At 40.5% G+C, this 23088-nt stretch overlaps 1 protein-coding gene across 1 annotated transcript in view; it reads right to left on the bottom strand.

Annotated features, from left to right (window-relative positions):
* The window catches only part of aox6 (aldehyde oxidase 6), a 72308-nt gene that overhangs the window by 38125 nt on the left and 11095 nt on the right, over positions 1-23088 (bottom strand). Inside the window, exons 7-14 of the mRNA XM_080750724.1 lie at positions 20887-20967; positions 19792-19872; positions 16835-17201; positions 14385-14477; positions 13408-13559; positions 9612-9705; positions 6770-6879; positions 3104-3288 (exon numbers count right to left, since the gene is read on the bottom strand). Of these exons, the coding sequence (XP_080606850.1) occupies positions 3104-3288; positions 6770-6879; positions 9612-9705; positions 13408-13559; positions 14385-14477; positions 16835-17201; positions 19792-19872; positions 20887-20967 (1163 nt within the window). The remainder of the gene's footprint in view (positions 1-3103; positions 3289-6769; positions 6880-9611; positions 9706-13407; positions 13560-14384; positions 14478-16834; positions 17202-19791; positions 19873-20886; positions 20968-23088) is intronic.

Below are 23088 nucleotides of genomic sequence, written 5' to 3'. Positions count from 1 at the left end.
TCCTCCCACCTCCTGAAACATGATGAAACATCATTAAGCTCCTCCCACCTCCTGAAACATGATGAAGCATCATTAAGCTCCTCCCACCTCCTGAAACATGATGAAGCATCATTAAGCTCCTCCCACCTCCTGAAACATGATGACACATCATTAAGCTCCTCCCACCTCCTGAAACATGATGAAACATCATTAAGCTCCTCCCACCTCCTGAAACATGATGACGCATCATTAAGCTCCTCCCACCTCCTGAAACATGATGACACATCATTAAGCTCCTCCCACCTCCTGAAACATGATGACACATCATTAAGCTCCTCCCACCTCCTGAAACATGATGAAACATCATTAAGCTCCTCCCACCTCCTGAAACATGACGAAACATCATTAAGCTCCTCCCACCTCCTGAAACATGACGAAACATCATTAAGCTCCTCCCACCTCCTGAAACATGACGAAACATCATTAAGCTCCTCCCACCTCCCGAAACATGACGAAACATCATTAAGCTCCTCCCACCTCCTGAAACATGATGAAAACATCATTAAGCTCCTCCCACCTCCCGAAACATGATGAAACATCATTAAGCTCCTCCCACCTCCTGAAACATGATGACACATCATTAAACTCCTCCCACCTCCCGAAACATGATGACACATCATTAAGCTCCTCCCACCTCCTGAAACATGATGAAACATCATTAAGCTCCTCCCACCTCCTGAAACATGATGAAACATCATTAAGCTCCTCCCACCTCCTGAAACATGATGAAACATCATTAAGCTCCTCCCACCTCCTGAAACATGATGACACATCATTAAACTCCTCCCACCTCCTGAAACATGATGACACATCATTAAACTCCTCCCACCTCCTGAAACATGATGAAACATCATTAAACTCCTCCCACCTCCTGAAACATGATGAAACATCATTAAGCTCCTCCCACCTCCTGAAACATGATGAAAACATCATTAAGCTCCTCCCACCTCCTGAAACATGAAACATGGGGTGCGCTCGGAAATGCGCACTCAGCGCACTGGTGTGCCATGTTGTCATTCCTTTATTCGGTGCACTTGGTGCTGTGTCGTTTGGAAATCCAGTGCGCCGCGCACCGGGTGTGCTGAATGCGCGCAGCGACCGACTCTACTCAGAAGTTGGGGTTTGGCAGTGTGGTGCGTCGGTGCAGTGTTTTGATTGGTTGCTTTTCATGGCCATGGTCTCGAACACTTCCTAGCGTTGAACAATGGAGGAAATTATCGCAAAATGCACCATTTGTGGCTTGATAGGTCCTTTTTTTATATATATATATATAATTTTTATCCCACGATTTTGCAACCCATTTTTCACCCAGTGCCAATTGCCTATGTAATCCTGGGCTCTGCTCTCCCTCTGCCGTGCCTGGGGAGACAATGGACTGACCACATGCTTCCTTCAATACATGATTAGTCCAAGTTGTTTCTTTTCACCTGACAGGGGGGATTTCCTCGGGATGGACGTAGCGCGTGGAAGGAACACGTTATTCCAACCAGTTCCTTTCCCCTCCATCAAGCGCCCCGGCTGGCCAGGGGGAGGCATTATTGAGACCAGGATTACTGCATGTTTTTGTGAGGGTATCAACCCTAGGAGACATGGGGAGAACATGTAAACTCCACACAGAAAGGCCCTATCGCCGACCCCACCTAGGCTGATGAAGCGGAGGGAGAAACACGGCCCCAGCACCCACAGCCTCCCCCGGCGGGAATCGAACCCAGGACCTTCTAGGCGAAGCGCTAACCACTGCGCCACCGTGCCCCCCTTGATAGGTCCTTTTGGGGTTTATTGTTACACACGCACCAACGTGTAAACTAACGGCACAGCAATAAGCCACACTGAGTGCACTCTAAAACGTCACCGCCCACTACACTCACTACACTGAGAGCACACCCGGTGCGCATTTCCGAATGCACCCATGATGAAGCATTATGAAGCTCCTCCCACCTCCTGAAACAGTATTAAGCTCCTCCCACCTCTACATAAAGCCCCTCCCATCTCCTTCCCTCTATCATACTCTGCAGGTCTGAAGTCACCGCCTCATCAGCTGTCAATCAACCCATCACCTGACTCCACCACCTTCATCCAATCCCAATAGTCAGGGACCCACAAGCCCAAAAGCTCAAGGAATAGGGTTGAACCTGTGATGTCATGCTGTACTTTTTATTTCCGTTTCATCTGTTAGTTTGGTCGTTAGGTCCACAGAATGAGAGGCCTGCTCTGCCGGAAAACATTTTGAAAGTTATGGCCATTTGTATATTCACTGTCTCATTGACTCCTACAGGAAAAGAAAACGATTTAAATTCTGAATCCACTGCAAGCGTTTGTTTTGCATGAAAAACATTCCTTGGGCTAAATTTCAGCCCTCCAAAATTGTTAAAAGTGATGAGTCATCAAAAAAATCATCACTGTTTTGGGGGGCCGATATTTTGCCCTAGGAATGTTTTTCATGCAAAACAAACGCTTGCAATGGATTCAGAATCATGAAGAACCCCTAATTTGACCCCTCATATGCTACTTAAAGCACATTTATTTTCTTTTTTTAATATTTCTATTGTGAAGTCGATGGGACAGTGAATATACAAATGGCCATAACTTTTTTTTCGCGATGTTTCCAGCAGAGCAGGCCTCTCATTCTGTGGACCTTAATGACCAAACTAATGGATAAAACAGAAATAAATAAATAAATCACACCCAATGTGAAGTGAGCGGTGGTCGTGCTTGCATAACGTCTTCAGACTAGGATTTGAGTCTAGGATATACAGGCCATGCTACACACACACGTTTTGCTATGGCAAAACGCTGAGGAAAAAGGCTACAGACATACGACATAATGACATCACTAGACAAACATGGTGCTACGTACACACATTTTGCTATGGCAAAACGCTGAGGAAAAAGGCTACAGACACACGCACAGCCACGTATAGGAGCAGTCTACCACCGCTCAAAAGTACGGCATGACATCACAGGTCATCTCCCGTTCTGGGCTTGTGGGTCCCTGGCTACAACCATCTGCCGTCTATAAAAGGCTGGGTCCCACCTCTCAACCAGTCTGTTGGTTTTACAGTACCTTCCAGTGAGGAGGTCACAGGTCCTGCGGGGTCGCAGGGTTGTCGGTGCGACTCCTCCGTAGTAAACGCTGATCTCCTCCGTCACCGTGGAGACCGGGCCAAACAACACCCTCATGGCCGCGCTAACCGTCGCCAAGGCGTTCTCCTTCCTGGGAGCCTGGCGGTACGAACGCACCAGCTCCCCCTGGTGGACAGACACACGCTATAATAAAGGTGTAACGTGTAACTTTCTAGCTTATAATAAAAGGTGTAATGTGTAACTTTCTAGTTTATAATAAAGGTGTAACGTGTAACTTTCTAGTTTATAATAAAGGTGTAACGTGTAACTTTCTAGTTTATAATAAAGGTGTAACGTGTAACTTTCTAGCTTATAATAAAAGGTGTAATGTGTAACTTTCTAGTTTATAATAAAGGTGTAACGTGTAACTTTCTAGTTTATAATAAAGGTGTAACGTGTAACTTTCTAGTTTATAATAAAGGTGTAACGTGTAACTTTCTAGTTTATAATAAAGGTGTAACGTGTAACTTTCTAGTTTATAATAAAGGTGTAACGTGTAACTTTCTAGTTTATAATAAAGGTGTAACGTGTAACTTTCTAGCTTATAATAAAAGGTGTAACGTGTAACTTTCTAGTTTATAATAAAGGTGTAACGTGTAACTTTCTAGTTTATAATAAAGGTGTAACGTGTAACGTTCTAGTTTATAATAAAGGTGTAACGTGTAACTTTCTAGTTTATAATAAAGGTGTAACGTGTAACTTTCTAGTTTATAATAAAGGTGTAACGTGTAACTTTCTAGTTTATAATAAAGGTGTAACGTGTAACTTTCTAGTTTATAATAAAGGTGTAACGTGTAACTTTCTAGTTTATAATAAAGGTGTAACGTGTAACTTTCTAGTTTATAATAAAGGTGTAACGTGTAACTTTCTAGTTTATAATAAAGGTGTAACGTGTAACTTTCTAGTTTATAATAAAGGTGTAATGTGTAACTTTCTAGTTTATAATAATAAAGGTGTAACGTGTAACTTTATAGTTTATAATAAAGGTGTAACGTGTAACTTTCTAGTTTATAATAAAGGTGTAACGTGTAACTTTCTAGTTTATAATAAAGGTGTAACGTGTAACTTTCTAGTTTATAATAAAGGTGTAATGTGTAGCTTTCTACCCTATAATAAAGGTGTAACGTGTAACTTTCTAGTTTATAATAAAGGTGTAACGTGTAACTTTCTAGTTTATAATAAAGGTGTAACGTGTAACTTTCTAGTTTATAATAAAGGTGTAACGTGTAACTTTCTAGTTTATAATAAAGGTGTAACGTGTAACTTTCTAGTTTATAATAAAGGTGTAACGTGTAACTTTCTAGTTTATAATAAAGGTGTAACGTGTAACTTTCTAGTTTATAATAAAGGTGTAACGTGTAACTTTCTAGTTTATAATAAAGGTGTAACGTGTAACTTTCTAGTTTATAATAAAGGTGTAACGTGTAACTTTCTAGTTTATAATAAAGGTGTAACGTGTAACTTTCTAGTTTATAATAAAGGTGTAACGTGTAACTTTCTAGCTTATAATAAAAGGTGTAACGTGTAACTTTCTAGTTTATAATAAAGGTGTAACGTGTAACTTTCTAGTTTATAATAAAGGTGTAACGTGTAACTTTCTAGTTTATAATAAAGGTGTAACGTGTAACTTTCTAGTTTATAATAAAGGTGTAACGTGTAACTTTCTAGTTTATAATAAAGGTGTAACGTGTAACTTTCTAGTTTATAATAAAGGTGTAACGTGTAACTTTCTAGTTTATAATAGAGGTGTAACGTGTAACTTTCTAGCTTATAATAAAAGGTGTAATGTGTAACTTTCTAGTTTATAATAAAGGTGTAACGTGTAACTTTCTAGTTTATAATAAAGGTGTAACGTGTAACTTTCTAGTTTATAATAAAGGTGTAATGTGTAACTTTCTAGTTTATAATAAAGGTGTAACGTGTAACTTTCTAGTTTATAATAAAGGTGTAACGTGTAACTTTCTAGTTTATAATAAAGGTGTAACGTGTAACTTTCTAGCTTATAATAAAAGGTGTAATGTGTAACTTTCTAGTTTATAATAAAGGTGTAACGTGTAACTTTCTAGTTTATAATAAAGGTGTAACGTGTAACTTTCTAGTTTATAATAAAGGTGTAACGTGTAACTTTCTAGTTTATAATAAAGGTGTAACTTTCTAGTTTATAATAAAGGTGTAACGTGTAACTTTCTAGTTTATAATAAAGGTGTAACGTGTAACTTTCTAGTTTATAATAAAGGTGTAACGTGTAACTTTCTAGTTTATAATAAAGGTGTAACGTGTAACTTTCTAGTTTATAATAAAGGTGTAACGTGTAACTTTCTAGTTTATAATAAAGGTGTAAAGTGTAACTTTCTAGTTTATAATAAAGGTGTAACGTGTAACTTTCTAGTTTATAATAAAGGTGTAACGTGTAACTTTCTAGTTTATAATAAAGGTGTAATGTGTAACTTTCTAGTTTATAATAATAAAGGTGTAACGTGTAACTTTATAGTTTATAATAAAGGTGTAACGTGTAACTTTCTAGTTTATAATAAAGGTGTAACGTGTAACTTTCTAGTTTATAATAAAGGTGTAACGTGTAACTTTCTAGTTTATAATAAAGGTGTAATGTGTAGCTTTCTACCCTATAATAAAGGTGTAACGTGTAACTTTCTAGTTTATAATAAAGGTGTAACGTGTAACTTTCTAGTTTATAATAAAGGTGTAACGTGTAACTTTCTAGTTTATAATAAAGGTGTAACGTGTAACTTTCTAGTTTATAATAAAGGTGTAACGTGTAACTTTCTAGTTTATAATAAAGGTGTAACGTGTAACTTTCTAGTTTATAATAAAGGTGTAACGTGTAACTTTCTAGTTTATAATAAAGGTGTAACGTGTAACTTTCTAGTTTATAATAAAGGTGTAACGTGTAACTTTCTAGTTTATAATAAAGGTGTAACGTGTAACTTTCTAGTTTATAATAAAGGTGTAACGTGTAACTTTCTAGTTTATAATAAAGGTGTAACGTGTAACTTTCTAGCTTATAATAAAAGGTGTAATGTGTAACTTTCTAGTTTATAATAAAGGTGTAACGTGTAACTTTCTAGTTTATAATAAAGGTGTAACGTGTAACTTTCTAGTTTATAATAAAGGTGTAACGTGTAACTTTCTAGTTTATAATAAAGGTGTAACGTGTAACTTTCTAGTTTATAATAAAGGTGTAACGTGTAACTTTCTAGTTTATAATAAAGGTGTAACGTGTAACTTTCTAGTTTATAATAAAGGTGTAACGTGTAACTCTCTAGTTTATAATAAAGGTGTAACGTGTAACTTTCTAGTTTATAATAAAGGTGTAACGTGTAACTTTCTAGTTTATAATAAAGGTGTAATGTGTAACTCTCTAGTTTATAATAAAGGTGTAACGTGTAACTTTCTAGTTTATAATAAAGGTGTAATGTGTAACTCTCTAGTTTATAATAAAGGTGTAATGTGTAACTTTCTAGTTTATAATAAAGGTGTAACGTGTAACTTTCTAGTTTATAATAAAGGTGTAATGTGTAACTCTCTAGTTTATAATAAAGGTGTAACGTGTAACTTTCTAGTCTATAATAAAAGGTATATTTCGTACTTTTCGGGTTCGGGGAATGAACACGGACAGGACGATATCTTCCGGTTTCAGGACAGTTTTTCTAAAACCAACGAAGAAGTCTTCATTCAGCGGAACCTCTCTACTGCCTCCTGTGGAAATAATAATAATAATAATAATATTAATAATGATAATAATTGCGACCGTAGGTCGCAGATTAGTATGTGAACGGTCACAGCTTGTCCGTATGTGTATCTCTGTCTATTCTCTGATGCCACTGTGATGTCAGGGGAACCACAGCCACTCTTAACAGAATGGGTTTGCAGCTCTGACATCACGCTCTGGCTTCACTGTGATGTCACACTAACAGAATCTCTTATATGCCCATATATGGAGTTCCCTGATGTAATCAATATTAAGCCCATATCTAACAGGACTTCATATGGTAATGCCCATATATGGAGGCCACATACCACACTAACAGAATCCATTTATGGCCAAGACAGATGGCCATATCTGTGTGGCTGATTCTACAGACAGGGATCTCCATGTATGGGCATAAAAGGGTATTATAATGTCAGATGTCATAGACATCATAGGACTTTCACATAACGAATAACTGAGTACGCATGTTTGGGCTCTCACAGCATATCTCCATATACAGTACAGGGATCTCCATATATGGGTACCAGGGTTCTCCATATATGGGTAACTGGTCCGATATACATCACTGGCCAGATGGCCAAGAATTGGCGCCCTGAGGTGTCTTACTAGTAATAATAAGATAATTGGGAGATAAGCGACCACCAGGTCGCATAGACGCATACACAAACTTTAGAAGGCAATCGTAGCCGATCAGGAGGGAATATGGGAAATGGGACATACCCATGTTGATGACATGACTTTAGAGATACTGTGTACCGCTTTGCGTGATTTTAGGGCAAAGTCTGTAGGAGCAGTGTCCAAAATGCCTCATGGTGGCGCTAGAATAGGGCCATGTGAGAAATCAGGGCTGGAGGTTGTGATTTGCCATCCATGGAGTGTGTGGGCAAAGTTTGGCATGGATAGGGTATATACATACACGTACAAATACAGTGACATGCTTGTGCTAGGAGCATTCTCAGCCTTAAAGACACAACAAAAGTATAGACCTACATACGTAGGCTATGTAGCCTATGTAATGTAGGCTACACAACAAGTCCCAACAGACATAAATATACAATTACATACGCCAGAGTAACCATACAGAGTGTTCAGCTTAAAAGTGTGTGCAGTGCCTATTTTTCAACCCTTCGTTGAGCAAACTGACTGCCTGGGGGAGAAAAAAAAAAAAATTACTGAAACGGGTGGTGTTCGATTTGAGTGTGTGTATGCACAGTTTCACTGCCATCCAGCCAACCATTGCCTGAGATCAGCGGTTCACAGACGGACACACTGACGGATGAACCATAGACTGTATAAAAGATATGGACAAAGCGAAGCCATTGGTTTCTATGCAGCGCAAATGACACAATATGGGTCCTTGGCATGGGTGTTGCCATCATAGATTGAAATGCACCCAGAGGATGCTATTGGCTGCCAACGGTCACGTGCAACGCAGGGATACATGGGAGAATGTGGTCGGAGCCTCCCGAAATACAGCACACGAAGAAGAACACAGCCGGCTGGTATCAGTTTAGTTGGCCACGGCCCCCGCAGCTATATCATCAATTTTAACATAAATGGGACCTTATTTTCACAAAACGCGTATCATCGTGATTGAAAGGCAATTTTTAAGTAGCGATAGGAACCATAAAGTATTCATGAAAATGTTAATCAAGGTTAGAACACGAAAGGGGAAAATGAATGGGATCCAATGGAGAACAATTCTTTTTACAACCGGCCAGGGGGAAAACAGTGCAACTAGCGGCCAATCATAGGAAGTTTTAGTTCCGTATTGGGCTCATTTTAAATGGGCGGAACTATGCCCCTGGGATGAACGGATGGACAGACAGTACAGCATAGATCAGTATGACAGTCACCGACTTTACTACCGCACACTACCACCTAGTGTCTGATGTAGAGCATAGAACCATGCATGCAAGTGTGAACTGTGAACAGGTCAGTCTGTCAGACATCTGCTATACCAGGGGTCTTCAACGATTTCAGGCCAAGGACCCCTTAGTTGAGAGAGAGATGAAGCAGGGACCCCCACAACCTGTTCATAGATTCCATATAGTTTCATTGTTTGACAGCACAGTCATCAGTGTATTTTGGATTCATGTCATTTTGTGTTTTCAGATATTTAACCACTTGAACCGTCAATACTTAATAAACTTGAACTTTAACTCTGTACTTAGTCTGCTCTTTTCCCCTCTACACCAAAGTTCTCTGCCAAAAATAGCCGATCTACAAGCTCTCAACGCCTCGCAGCGCGAGGCGTTGTGAGCTTGTAGATCGGCTATTTTTGGCTAAAGTTCTCAGAATATGAACACTAGGGGTCAAGTGGTAAAAGGAGACAAAAAAAACTTTCTATCACTCAAAGATTTGGAGGACCCCCTGTAGTAACTCTGAGGACCCCCTAGGGGTCCCGGACCCCCTGTTGAAGACCTCTGTGCTATACAAAGTGCCAATACTGATAAATCACAGCTTGAAGAGTATTTTATGAAAGTTAGCTTCCAAATCTATTCAAAATATACATATTCTTCACAATTAAAGTTCTGTTTAAGTATTCAAACATTCAGCTTCAAACTGCATTTCGCCATTACATGCCAGATCTGTCATTCAATACTAATAGTTAGGGGGAACTATCCACTTGTTTTCAGTTTTTTAACTAGAAGTTACAAGCCATGAGAACAGACGGACGGACGGACGGACGGACGGACGGACGATAATGTGGACTCACCAGTTGAAATGACTTTCAGTTTGCAGTTCCCAGCGGCCAACAAGGGGTTAAGATCAGAGTTTGGAAACGCACTGACGATGTTCCCTCCAAGAGACTGATTAACAAAACATATAATTAATACATGTAATTACATATTATAATGCATCATTAATAACATATCAATACATTTGTAATAACTCAAACATGCCATCTACTCTGCTATCCACTCACACATTTGATGTTATCTACTAAGATAGCATCACACTCATATGGATTGGATCATATGGCATTTTATTTCATTTTGAGCATTTTTTAAATTAAAATATAAGCCTAGATAATGCGGTTAAAAACTAAGTTAAATGTAGGCCTACGTCGTCATGTACCATGTACAAGGCAGCGGACGATTCAAATGAGTGGAAATATCTCAGAAGCAATGCCCAAATGCGGCTATAAAAACAAGAAATATAGCAAAACTACCGAGAATGTATTAAATATTTAACACAAATCAATCAACACATTATTTTCTTTTACCAAAAATACTTAATAAACTCCTTATTGTCTATGCCAATGTGCTACACATTTTACAATAATAGTATGTCTGCATTAATCACTGAGCCACAGAGGAACATAATAAGCCATTGTTTTGAAAGCCAATTTACAAACTCACGACACATTTTCAGAAATGTTTCTCATTATGTATTTATTTATTTACTTGGCCTTCAATGACATGCCCAAAATGGGTCATGCCAGGTTCCATATTCTGAAGAAAACCTTAAGACTTCTAGGAGGTTAAAGCCTCGAACAGAGTCGGGTGGAAGGCTATCCACCGCGGTGTAGTGCGGTGTAGTCTTTTTGAGCGTTAACGTTGTAGTTTTATGACTCAAAAAGACTACACCGCACTACACCGTGGACCGTGGTGGATAGCCTTCCACCACGGACCCGACTCTGTTCGAGGCTTAAGAGACTTCTGGCTTGTCAGAGGTTAGTTGAGGTCAGGAGGAGATCAAGTTCTACCAGTTCTACCTTATCAATCCAAAACTATTTTTTGGTATGGTAGCTTCAACAGTTGTATCTTGATGAAATCTTCTATCATGATGAGACAGTCTAGACCTTGCAGAGTTGTGATGCAAGATATGTGAAACAATGGAAATAGAAAGGTCATGTACTGTACATGACGTACATGACCAGTGATTAAGATAATGATAAAGGGCATGACAGGAATTAAAGGAATGCAGTGTCACAACTACTTCCATGCAATGTCTCCTAACTTTAATGAGAGGTGAGCAGATTTATAAGCTGGAGGTCTGATGGTGATTGTATGTGGACCCTAGGCTGTGGTTTATGGAGTGTTACTAAAGTATGTTGTTATTTTTGGACACTTTCAAACACTTTCTCTGAAGGGTGAAAATCTTTTTCATCAAGCTTTACTTGTCCAGTTCTGCCCTCCTTTTCTTTTGTAGCAAACTAGAGGGTCGCTGCGCTACGTGCCGCTCCCATCTAACAATCCTCGCCTCGTTGTTAACGTGAAAAGCTCTGTGAATGAGACATCTACGAGACACACATACAGTACAGACAGGCGAGGAGCAGCCTGACAAACACACAATATTGTTATACTTGTATCAGGATTTACTAGGGTCCAAGAAAAAGCTAAAAGTAATCCCACAGAATTAGCTTTGATGACTGAAGCAATAAAAGAGTTAGGTTTAATAAGCACTAATAACTTAAAATCTCTTTATAATTATCACTTCAGTACATGAAGTGCATATGTAGACGGTATGTGGGACTGGAGTCCTGATGTCTTTTCCCTTGCTGCATTCTTTAGCTTTTTCCTGATATAAGTATTTGATATACAACATGTAAACAATACTCTTTGTTTATTGTAAAATTGGCTTTTTCCTGCTTTGCCAATAGCCACTGTATCGCTGCTTGCAGCTATATTTATGATTGTTGTTAGTGATCCAACTGATATGAGCATATATGGATATCTATTATGTTTATCTATCAATCAATCTATCGAAATCTAAAACATAAAGTGAATCAAGTGTAAAACATTCACAACAAGAATGTTAATATTTAAGTTGCTGTGGCATCCTAGAGTGGGATTTGCTTTATTTTAGCTATCATTTACTCCTTTCCTTTGCCTTCAAACATGGTGTCCATCACTTCATTCAAGCATTCTTAAATTATTTTTTTGCATCAGTGAATGGTTTCTTGTGCTTACCCAAAACCCACGGCACTCTGAGTGAGCACTTCTTGCTATTTGTTGCTGTGAATGAACAGCTTGCGAAGTGCTGGACTGGACTGCGCTAACTATTTTCTGTGTTGAACTGTGTGTGACCCATGTAACCAGCCAATCGGTGCATCGTTGTCATGGAAATGACAGTCCATAATAGGCCTACTCCGTCCGTGGGCCAGCCAGCCAATCGCGTTGTGTCTATCATTCTCTCACACACGCTCTCTCTGTCTGGTCTCTCGCAGTGGAAGCTCACTGACAGGCAGAATCGCTGTCATTTCTCAATTAAATCATCCCGTCATTCATATTTATCCCCCAACCTTAAAATAAGGGACAAAGAGCGTCCCGTATCAGTTCAATACGGGACACGTCTTTTAGTTTCCAAAAAAGGGACAATCCCGTATTTTACGGGACGGTTGGTAACCCTAGTCTGACCACCATATGAATCCATTGTACAAAAAAATAGTTTTCTCCAACAAAGGATTAAACACGTTTTGCTATTTTCAGGGAATATCATTATTATCAAACATTACTTCTAGCTGTCTTGTTCTCATCTGATGCAATCATGTACAGTACCATGTACAGTTCCACTAATCTCCTGCAACATAATAATGAGCAAGTCATCCCAACACAATTGGTACTCAACAAAGAAAATATTTATATAAACTATATTTTTCATTGAAAAGAAATAAACAAAATGGGCCACTCGTTTGTCCGTGTACAGACATTTTGATGACCTCTGTGTTAAACACATTGTGTCAATGGGAGGGGAATACACAGTTAAGAGATACTTGGTCATTAACTTGTGTATAAACTAAAGAGTTTCTTTAGACATTTGAATTTAAATGATGCAACAATGTAAATGATCAGATCATAATTTCAATCATGCAATTCACCCTGAACTGTCAATCCCCCCCCCACACACACACACACACACCCGAGGACATCTGAAAATATTTGCGTGTGCGCTTCACGTGCGCATTGGTCCCAACTCAATGGCAACACTATTTTGAAAATGGTGACATCATAGTATATAGATGCTAGGGTGTTGCTCACATCATAGTATATAGATGCTAGGGTGTTGCTCACATCATAGTATATAGATGCTAGGGTGTTGCTCACATCATAGTATATAGATGCTAGGGTGTTGCTCACATCATAGTATATAGATGCTAGGGTGTTACTCACATCATAGTATATAGATGCTAGGGTGTTGCTCACATCATGGTATATAGATGCTAGGGTGTTGCTCACAGTTACATTGTATCATAGTATATAGATGCTAGGGTGTTACTCACATCATAGTATATAGATGCTAGGGTGTTACTCACATCATAGTATATAGATGCTAGGGTGTTGCTCACATCATAGTATAGAGATGCTAGGATGTTACTCACATCATAGTATATAGATGCTAGGGTGTTGCTCACATCATAGTATATAGATGCTAGGGTGTTACTCACAGTTACATTGTATCATAGTATATAGATGCTAGGGTGTTACTCACAGTTACATTGTATCATAGTATATAGATGCTAGGGTGTTACTCACATCATGGTATATAGATGCTAGGGTGTTACTCACGGCTACGTTGCGTATCTGGACTCCTGCGATGCGAGGCAGGTGTTTGAGCAGGGCTCTGTACAGTTCAGTCTCGTGCTCAGGCAGTGATTTCACTACATCTCCCAGGATGCATTGCACGGCGGACAGGCTGTTCCCCGCTCCCACCCACACGCCTGCAGGACAGAGACAGGAGTAGACGCGCTGTTTATGTTCGAGTACATTCCGGAGTACTCAAACGTACAGCTTTTATTCTGAAGTACTCAAACGTACACGTTACAAAGTACAAGGCTGGTGCCGTGAGTTTACGCAGTGGTGTTTCCCTCGCTGTTTGAACGGATCCGAGATTAAAATAATGCCTAAAGTATCATCGTCAAAGCATCAAGACCCTTCTTAAAATATCATTTTTTAAAATAATGTTTCAACGTGTTCCAACATGCTTGCTTACAATGAGGAGTGGACGGCGGTTGGTGCCTCTTGGACCCAGAAGTGGCCTCGGACTACAAAATGACGTTGGACTACAAAATGATGTCGGACTACAAAATGGCGTCAAACTTTAAAAAACAAATACAGAAACACACCATGTGGCCAGGATGTGAACAAAGATCACATGGCCACATGGACGACCGTCTTTCTTTTTTTATTATTCATTTATTTTATTAATTTTTTTAGGAATTTGGGGATGATGTCATTTCCGGTTGTATCCGTCTCCTAACAACCTGGAGAAGAGCGCCCTCTAGCGCAAACACTGAAAAGCCTGACATGACAAGATATCTCGCCCAGTGCAGTGAAGAACTGATGACTCACTGTTTTGACACTAACGACCTTTAGATAAGTGACTGTGACTCTTCTGAAAATAGCAGATCTACAAGTGTACAACGTGTCAGGTTGCGCTGTCTTGGATGCCTGTAGATCGGCTATTTCCTGTGAGTTTACCGCAGAATGCAGACATGCATAATGCTGGGAATGAAGTGGTTAACCTATTGATGACATCATCATACCATGTGGCGCGTGAGTGACGTCATACAGCTCCTTGACTCTGATTGGTGAGATAATCAGTGGGTGGAGCACTCCTTTGAACTTCATGTCAGGACCTGAGAAACAAAACAAAAAGTAATCTAAGTACATTCACCCAAGTACTACAACCAAATCTAGTACTGCTGGTTTTATCTCCTACCAGGACCTTTAGTACTGATGGTTTTATCTCCTTCCAAGACCTCTAGCACTGCTGGTTTTATCTCCTATCAGGACCTCTTGTACTGCTGGTTTTATCTCCTACCAGGACCTCTAGTACTGCTGGTTTTATCTCCTTCCAGGACCTTTAATACTGCTGGTTTTATCTCCTACCAGGACCTCTAGTACTGCTGGTTTTATCTTCTATCAGGACCTCTAGTATTGCTGGTTTTATCTCCTACCAGGACCTTTAGGACTGCTGGATTTATCTCCTACCAGGACCTCTAGTACTGTTGGTTTTATCTCCTTCCAGGACCTCTAATACTGCTGGTTTTATCTCCTACCAGGACCTCTAGTACTGCTGGTTTTATCTCCTACCAGGACCTCTAGTACTGATGTTTTTTTTTTTTTTTTTTTTCTCCTACCAGGACCTCTCATACACACCTATATTAGTGGTATATATTATTAATATCTCCTACCAGGACCTCTCATACACACCTATATTAGTGGTATATATTATTAATATCTCCTACCAGGACCTCTCATACACACCTATATTAGTGGTATATATTATTAATATCTCCTACCAGGACCTCTCATACACAGCTATATTAGTGGTATATATTATTAATATCTCCTACCAGGACCTCTCATACACACCTATATTAGTGGTATATATTATTAATATCTCCGACCAGGACCTCTCATACACACCTATATTAGTGGTATATATTATTAATATCTCCGACCAGGACCTCTCATACACAGCTATATTAGTGGTATATATTATTAATATCTCCTACCAGGACCTCTCATACACACCTATATTAGTGGTATATATTGTTGTTATCTCCTACCAGGACCTCTCATACACACCTATATTAGTGGTATATATTATTAATATCTCCTAACAGGACCTCTCATACACACCTATATTAGTGGTATATATTATTAATATCTCCGACCAGGACCTCTCATACACAGCTATATTAGTGGTATATATTATTAATATCTCCGACCAGGACCTCTCATACACAGCTATATTAGTGGTATATATTATTAATATCTCCTACCAGGACCTCTCATACACACCTATATTAGTGGTATATATTATTAATATCTCCTACCAGGACCTCTCATACACACCTATATTAGTGGTATATATTATTAATATCTCCTACCAGGACCTCTCATACACACCTATATTAGTGGTATATATTATTAATATCTCCGACCAGGACCTCTCATACACAGCTATATTAGTGGTATATATTATTAATATCTCCGACCAGGACCTCTCATACACACCTATATTAGTGGTATATATTATTAATATCTCCTACCAGGACCTCTCATACACACCTATATTAGTGGTATATATTATTAATATCTCCTACCAGGACCTCTCATACACACCTATATTAGTGGTATATATTATTAATATCTCCTACCAGGACCTCTCATACACACCTATATTAGTGGTATATATTATTAATATCTCCTACCAGGACCTCTCATACACAGCTATATTAGTGGTATATATTATTAATATCTCCTACCAGGACCTCTCATACACACCTATATTAGTGGTATATATTATTAATATCTCCTACCAGGACCTCTCATACACACCTATATTAGTGGTATATATTATTAATATCTCCTACCAGGACCTCTCATACACACCTATATTAGTGGTATATATTATTAATATCTCCTACCAGGACCTCTCATACACAGCTATATTAGTGGTATATATTATTAATATCTCCTACCAGGACCTCTCATACACAGCTATATTAGTGGTATATATTATTAATATCTCCTACCAGGACCTCTCGTACACCTATATTAGTGGTATATATTATTAATATCTCCTACCAGGACCTCTCATACACACCTATATTAGTGGTATATATTATTAATATCTCCTACCAGGACCTCTCATACACAGCTATATTAGTGGTATATATTATTAATATCTCCTACCAGGACCTCTCATACACAGCTATATTAGTGGTATATATTATTAATATCTCCTACCAGGACCTCTCATACACAGCTATATTAGTGGTATATATTATTAATATCTCCTACCAGGACCTCTCATACACACCTATATTAGTGGTATATATTATTAATATCTCCTACCAGGACCTCTCATACACACCTATATTAGTGGTATATATTATTAATATCTCCTACCAGGACCTCTCATACACACCTATATTAGTGGTATATATTATTAATATCTCCTACCAGGACCTCTCATACACACCTATGGTAGTGTTCCCCAGCACCAGCGGAGCGTCAGGATTGGTTGATTTGAGGTGAACCAGGTCCTCCACACAGACAGGGAACACCCAGGATCCCCTGGACACCTGTCTGTCTGCGTCCTGTCTGTCTGCGTCCTGTCTGTCTGCGTCCCGTCTGTCTGCGTCCCGTCTGTCTGCGTCCCGTCTGTCTGCGTCCCGTCTGTCTGCGTCCTGTCTGTCTGCGTCCTGTCTGTCTGCGTCCCGTCTGTCTGCGTCCCGTCTGTCTGCGTTCCGTCTGTCTGCGTCCTGTCTGTCTGCGTCCTGTCTGTCTGCGTCCTGTCTGTCTGCGTGGAACTCCTGTCTGGCCGGGCGCTGGGCCTCTGCCATCAACTGGTAGACAGACAGACAGACAGACAGACAGACAGACAGACAGACAGACAGACAGACAGACAGACAGACAGACAGACAGACAATTACAGTATATAACGTTGTAGTCATGTGCAAAAGTAGCACAAAAAATGAACATCTATTTCATAATCTAAGTCAGGGGTCTTCAATGATTTCAGGCCAAGGACCCCTTAGCTGAGAGAGAGATGAAGCAGGGACCCCCCCTCTACATATTGTATACAGTAAATGTGGGTCCTGGACCCCTGATCTAAGTAATAACAACACTGGCATGGTACAGACGGCTGCTACGGTGGCAGGTATGGAGCACTGATCATTTCCGGTTACCATTGTCATCTACCGTCGCCGTAGCGTTGCTTAAAAATTAGCTATTTACTCAAAGCGGACAGCAGCCAGCAGTGAGTGGCAGCGAGTCACCCAGACGATGGAGGACTACAGATGGGATTTATGGCTCTTTGAAGTGAGCTGGATCTCTGGGATCTGATCCTTTCAAGGAGCCGTTCAAAAGAATGTCTCATTTTAGTTATTTAGTTACTTTAGTTATTTACATCTACAGTACATTGCAAGTAAAGAATGTTAACTTTGTACTTTTTCCACAACTGTTCAGAAAGGAACGGCTTCCTATACTGTGAACCGGATCCCATCGCTCATTTCAAAGAGCCGTTCTAAAGACTCGATTCGTTCGCGGGTGTCCCATCTCTACGGAGGACCCGCTGAGATTTGCCGGGCCGCATAGAATGTTCGCGTTAGGTTAGACTAATACAAATGTAACCAATGAAAAGTATGAACAAGACCTTGTGTCTAAATAATAACTACACTGTATACATTGGAACACAGCTGCTATGTTACATTCCCTGAAAACTAAACATCCCCTCCCTCTCTCTCTCTCTCTCTCTCTCCCCCCCCTAATAAAACACAGTGGTATATGTGTAAATGTGAGCGTGAACAGAAGAAGCACGGATGAAGCGTGAACACGTTCCTTGAGGGAAGCAGTCAGCTGACATCTGACCTTGTGACTCAAACAGAAAAACACAGCTGCACCAATGTTTTCAATGAGTCTGACATTGATTAGAAGATCAATATCAGTCACCAGAAGCAGAGAGTCTGACATTCCTTAGAACAGGTCCGGATCTAAGCTGTAGTACTATGGATCTAAGCTGTAGTACTATGGATCTAGGCTGTAGTACTATGGATCTAAGCTGTAGTACTATGGATCTAGGCTGTAGTACTATGGATCTAAGCTGTAGTACTATGGATCTAGGCTGTAGTACTATGGATCTAGGCTGTAGTACTATGGATCTAAGCTGTAGTACTATGGATCTAGGCTGTAGTACTATGGATCTAAGCTGTAGTACTATGGATCTAGGCTGTAGTACTATGGATCTAGGCCAGGGTCCCCCAATAGGCGGCCCGCGGGCCGGGGGCTACTGTCTGGCCCCCACCAACCCCAGTAATAATGGTGGTATAAGAGCAGCAACAACACTAGTATATCTTCGTTGTCGGCTGGAAATCTTGTATCTCCAAATTTGTAGGTTCTTTCGCAAATCATACAAGGCCGTCGCACAAAAGTAGTGAAAACAGCAGATCTACAAGCACACAACGCCTCACACCACGAGGCGGTGTGTGCTTGTAGATCGGCTGTTTTCACTAGTTTAAATAATTAAAAAAAAATATAGATTCAAAACGAACGGTTTTGGACATACAAGATTGTCACCCGACAACGACGATATCTGAACTGTCGCTTGAGTAGCAGGAACGCCGCCGTCGCCCCTGCAATGTTGTGGCCCTCGGCTTGGTACCCTAGACATAATTCGACCCTTGGGGAAAACTAATTGGGAAACCCTGGTCTAGGCTGTAGTACTACGGATCTAAACTGTAGTACTATGGATCTAGGCTGTAGTACTATGGATCTAGGCTGTAGTACTATGGATCTAGGCTGTAGTACTATGGATCTAGGCTGTAGTACTATGGATCTAGGCTGTAGTACTATGGATCTAAACTGTAGTACTATGGATCTAGGCTGTAGTACTACGGATCTAAACTGTAGTACTATGGATCTAGGCTGTAGTACTATGGATCTAGGCTGTAGTACTATGGATCTAGGCTGTAGTACTATGGATCTAGGCTGTAGTACTATGGATCTAGGCTGTAGTACTATGGATCTAGGCTGTAGTACTATGGATCTAGGCTGTAGTACTATGGATCTAGGCTGTAGTACTATGGATCTAGGCTGTAGTACTATGGATCTAGGCTGTAGTACTATGGATCTAGGCTGTAGTACTATGGGTTGACATGCTCCGGTTGACAACGTGCAGTGTGACCGCAAACACATTCATTAAAAATACAAGAATGCTGTACACACACACACACACACACACACACACACACACACACACACACACACACACACACACACACACACACACACACACACACACACACACACACATCATATAATTATATGATATTGTGTGTCGCAGAAGATAAAAACACAACACTGAAAACAGTACTGTACTTGCGCTTCGCTTTGCTGACTGGCGCAAGTAACAAGTAACACATAATAAAAGTGACTTACGATCAGTTCTGGGGGGAAGATCAGTTCCTGGGTTTCGTCCAATGGGAGGAGGCCATCTCTGTCGAACAGCTGTGGCGCCCCCTGCAGCGCAAAACAATAAATAATAATGAACAAACTATTTTCTACTTTAATAAAACTACTGTAATAAACAACTGCCCTCCCAATACGACAGGAGACCTTGTTTTATTGCCCTTCTTTCTAATATATATATATATATATATATATATATATATATATATTATTTATATATATATATATATACACGCACGCACGCACGCACGCACACACGCACACACGCGCACACACACACACACACACACACACACACACACACACCAGAGGACGGGTGTTTTTTTAGATGAATCTATCATGGTTAAAATGTAGTTTGAAGTTACAATGGGTTTTATTCCTATGTCTAATAGAATGATTATCAAACATCTCAATATTGATTCAAGCAACTTAAAAACGGTCCCGCATTCTCCCAAAATGCTGATTAGACTATAAATGATTAGACTATAAATGGGAGTTCACCCCCAAAATGTCTTATTTTCTATTGATTACTCACCCCATGGACGCTTGAACTCATGGATCTAGGCTATATAGGTAAGGGATAATGACTGGCTCTGTGGTGGTTGTCCATACATAACAGACCGACAGCCTGATAACTCGGAGTTATCAGGCTAAAGGGATGTTATGTATGGACAACCACCAAGGAGCCAGTCAGTTATTACCTGGCTACTAAATAACATGGCTGACATGTTGGATACAGCACATTCACGCAGTGCAGCCTGACTGCAGCAGATGTTCTGAGTCTTTGATTAGGCAGCGGTCTGTTATAGAGCAGAGCGGTCTGTTATCAGGGAATATCAGACCTCTGATTTCAGCGATTGACCAATCAGAATAAAGCATTCAAAAAAGCCGGGTAATACATTTGTTTCGTTTTTGTTGCATTCCAAAGACTATAATTTAATGTCCAGCAGTGGTTCAACATGGAGACACAAAGAGCCTGCTTTGTGTCTCCTACAAAAAAAGTGATTTGGGGGTGAAATATTACTTTAATAACTGTTAATTAACTCAGTGACATAAAACCTATACCTCGTTTTCTCTTCCCTTCCGGCAACAGTCTGTGTTCCCATCGCCACGGCAACAGACTGTGTTCCCATCACCGCTAGGCTCCTGTGAAGACATTTAAACACAAACAATTATGGATTAAATATCATTTGAAGTAACAAGAAATCTTGTGAAATAAAATGTTGTCAACCAATCATCAAGGACGATGATACACAAAGAAAGAAGGAAAGAAAGAAATACATACATACATACATACATACATACATACATACATACATACATACATACATACATACACACATACATACATACACACATACATACATACATACATACACACGTATACATAATTCGAATATTGTGCGGGAAAAATAGCATAGCCATAGCACCCCAAATCATAACTGACTGCAGAAACTTCCCACTGGACTTCAAGTACATGTAACTCCGACTTCCGGAGGACATTTCTCTAACATAAATCCTTGTTTTGAGTGGTCTCGTGTAATACTGTAATATTTTGGGAACACGGGGAGAACATGCAAACTCCCCACAGAAAGGCCCATTCGCCAACCCCACCTAGGATGGAACTGTGACATCATAGTGACTTCCTAACATATTTTCTCCTTTCTTTTCTTTACGTTTCCATGCACTTAGCCTCACGTGGCACGGCTTCTCTTTTCATTGGCTGCTTTCATTCAGGCTACCATGTGCTCTCGGTTCCTCCAAATAGTTTCTTTTGTCGTCAAATTCCTCCTCTGACTCCATTTCTAACAACTCTTCATTTCAATGGCTCCGCCCACAAACACATAGGGGCCAGGCGGCAGCTATCGGGATGGTGTTTTTTACTGGTGTTTCAGTCCGAGTGTGGGGAAAGGGTGCGTTCGGAAATGCGCACCGGACTGCGCGGGCGTTTATCGTGGGCTTGCCCAGGCCTTACGGCCTGGGCATAAATATAACGATTGCATTCACCACGGCTTCGTAACAAGGCCGGCGGAGCGCCGCGCGGCCCTGGCCCGCTCTTCGCGGCCACTCGCGCCTGCGGCGCTCGGGGGCGAAGAGCAGGACCAAGGTCCGCTGGCCTTCGCGCCGCTTGCAATGTCGTGGACAATAAAACGAGCGCACCCTTTCATACACTCTGACTGAATCACCAGTAAAAAACACTCTCTCGGCAGCTATCATTGGTCAAAAGCCAGTGACCTTACCAGGGACGTGCTGGGCCCCTGACTCAGCCCGGGAAAAGGAATTGGAGAGGCCCTCATTGTGCGTGGCTATTGGCAGTGCTCCAGATTTTTTGGGGGGGCCGGTATTCACATGATAGACAAGCCAGTGGGGCCAATGTGATTGCTCTGTGGGCTGCTGCTACTCAGCGCTATAGTGTGTGCCAACGGTGACGCAATTGTAGTCCTTAGCGGCCATCTTTTGGTTAAAAACACAGGTGTTTCAATTGTTTGATTGCATAGAACTAATGCTTTACTCCAATCAGAACACCTGTGTAAGGCTGTGTTGACCGAAGAAATGGCCGCTCTTAGAACTACATTTGGCACACCCTATAGAGAGCATATAGGTGCCGTCACCATTTTCAAAATAGTGAGAGGGACTAATGTGCACGTGAAGCGCACACGCAAAGATTTTCAGATGTCCTCGGGTGTGTGTGTGTGTGTGTGTGTGTGTGTGTGTGTGGGGGGGGGGGGGGGGGGGGGGGGTACAGGAAGTGCTTTTCTGATCATTTACATTTTGCATGATTGAAATTATGATCTGATCATTTATATTGTTGCATCATTTAAATTCAAATGTCTAAAGAAACTCTTTAGTTTATACACAAGTTAATGACCAAGTATCTCTTAACTGTGTATTCCCCTCCCATTGACACAATGTGTTTAACACAGAGGTCATCAAAATGTCTGTACACAGGACAAACGAGTGGCCCATTTTGTTTATTTCTTTTCAATGAAAATATACATATTTTCTTTGTTGAGTACCAATTGTGTTGGGATGACTTGCTCATTATTATGTTGCAGGAGATTGGAGCTGTACATGGTACTGTACATGATTGCATCAGATGAGAACAAGACAGCTAGAAGAGAGACAGCCGCTGGCCGCCGCGTCCACGTCCACGGCGGCCAACGGCTCTTGCTGCAATGGATTCATATGGTGGTCAGACAATGAACAACTAAAGCCAATCAGAAAACAGATCTGTTCAGAAGGATCTATTTGCTACAAACGAAAAGG

This window comes from Nannobrachium achirus, assembly GCF_963921795.1.
Source record: "Nannobrachium achirus genome assembly, chromosome: 20".
Classification (NCBI taxonomy): Eukaryota; Metazoa; Chordata; class Actinopteri; order Myctophiformes; family Myctophidae; genus Nannobrachium; species Nannobrachium achirus.
The sequence above is the reverse complement of the archived record's forward strand: the minus strand, read 5'-3'. Positions and strand labels throughout refer to the sequence as shown.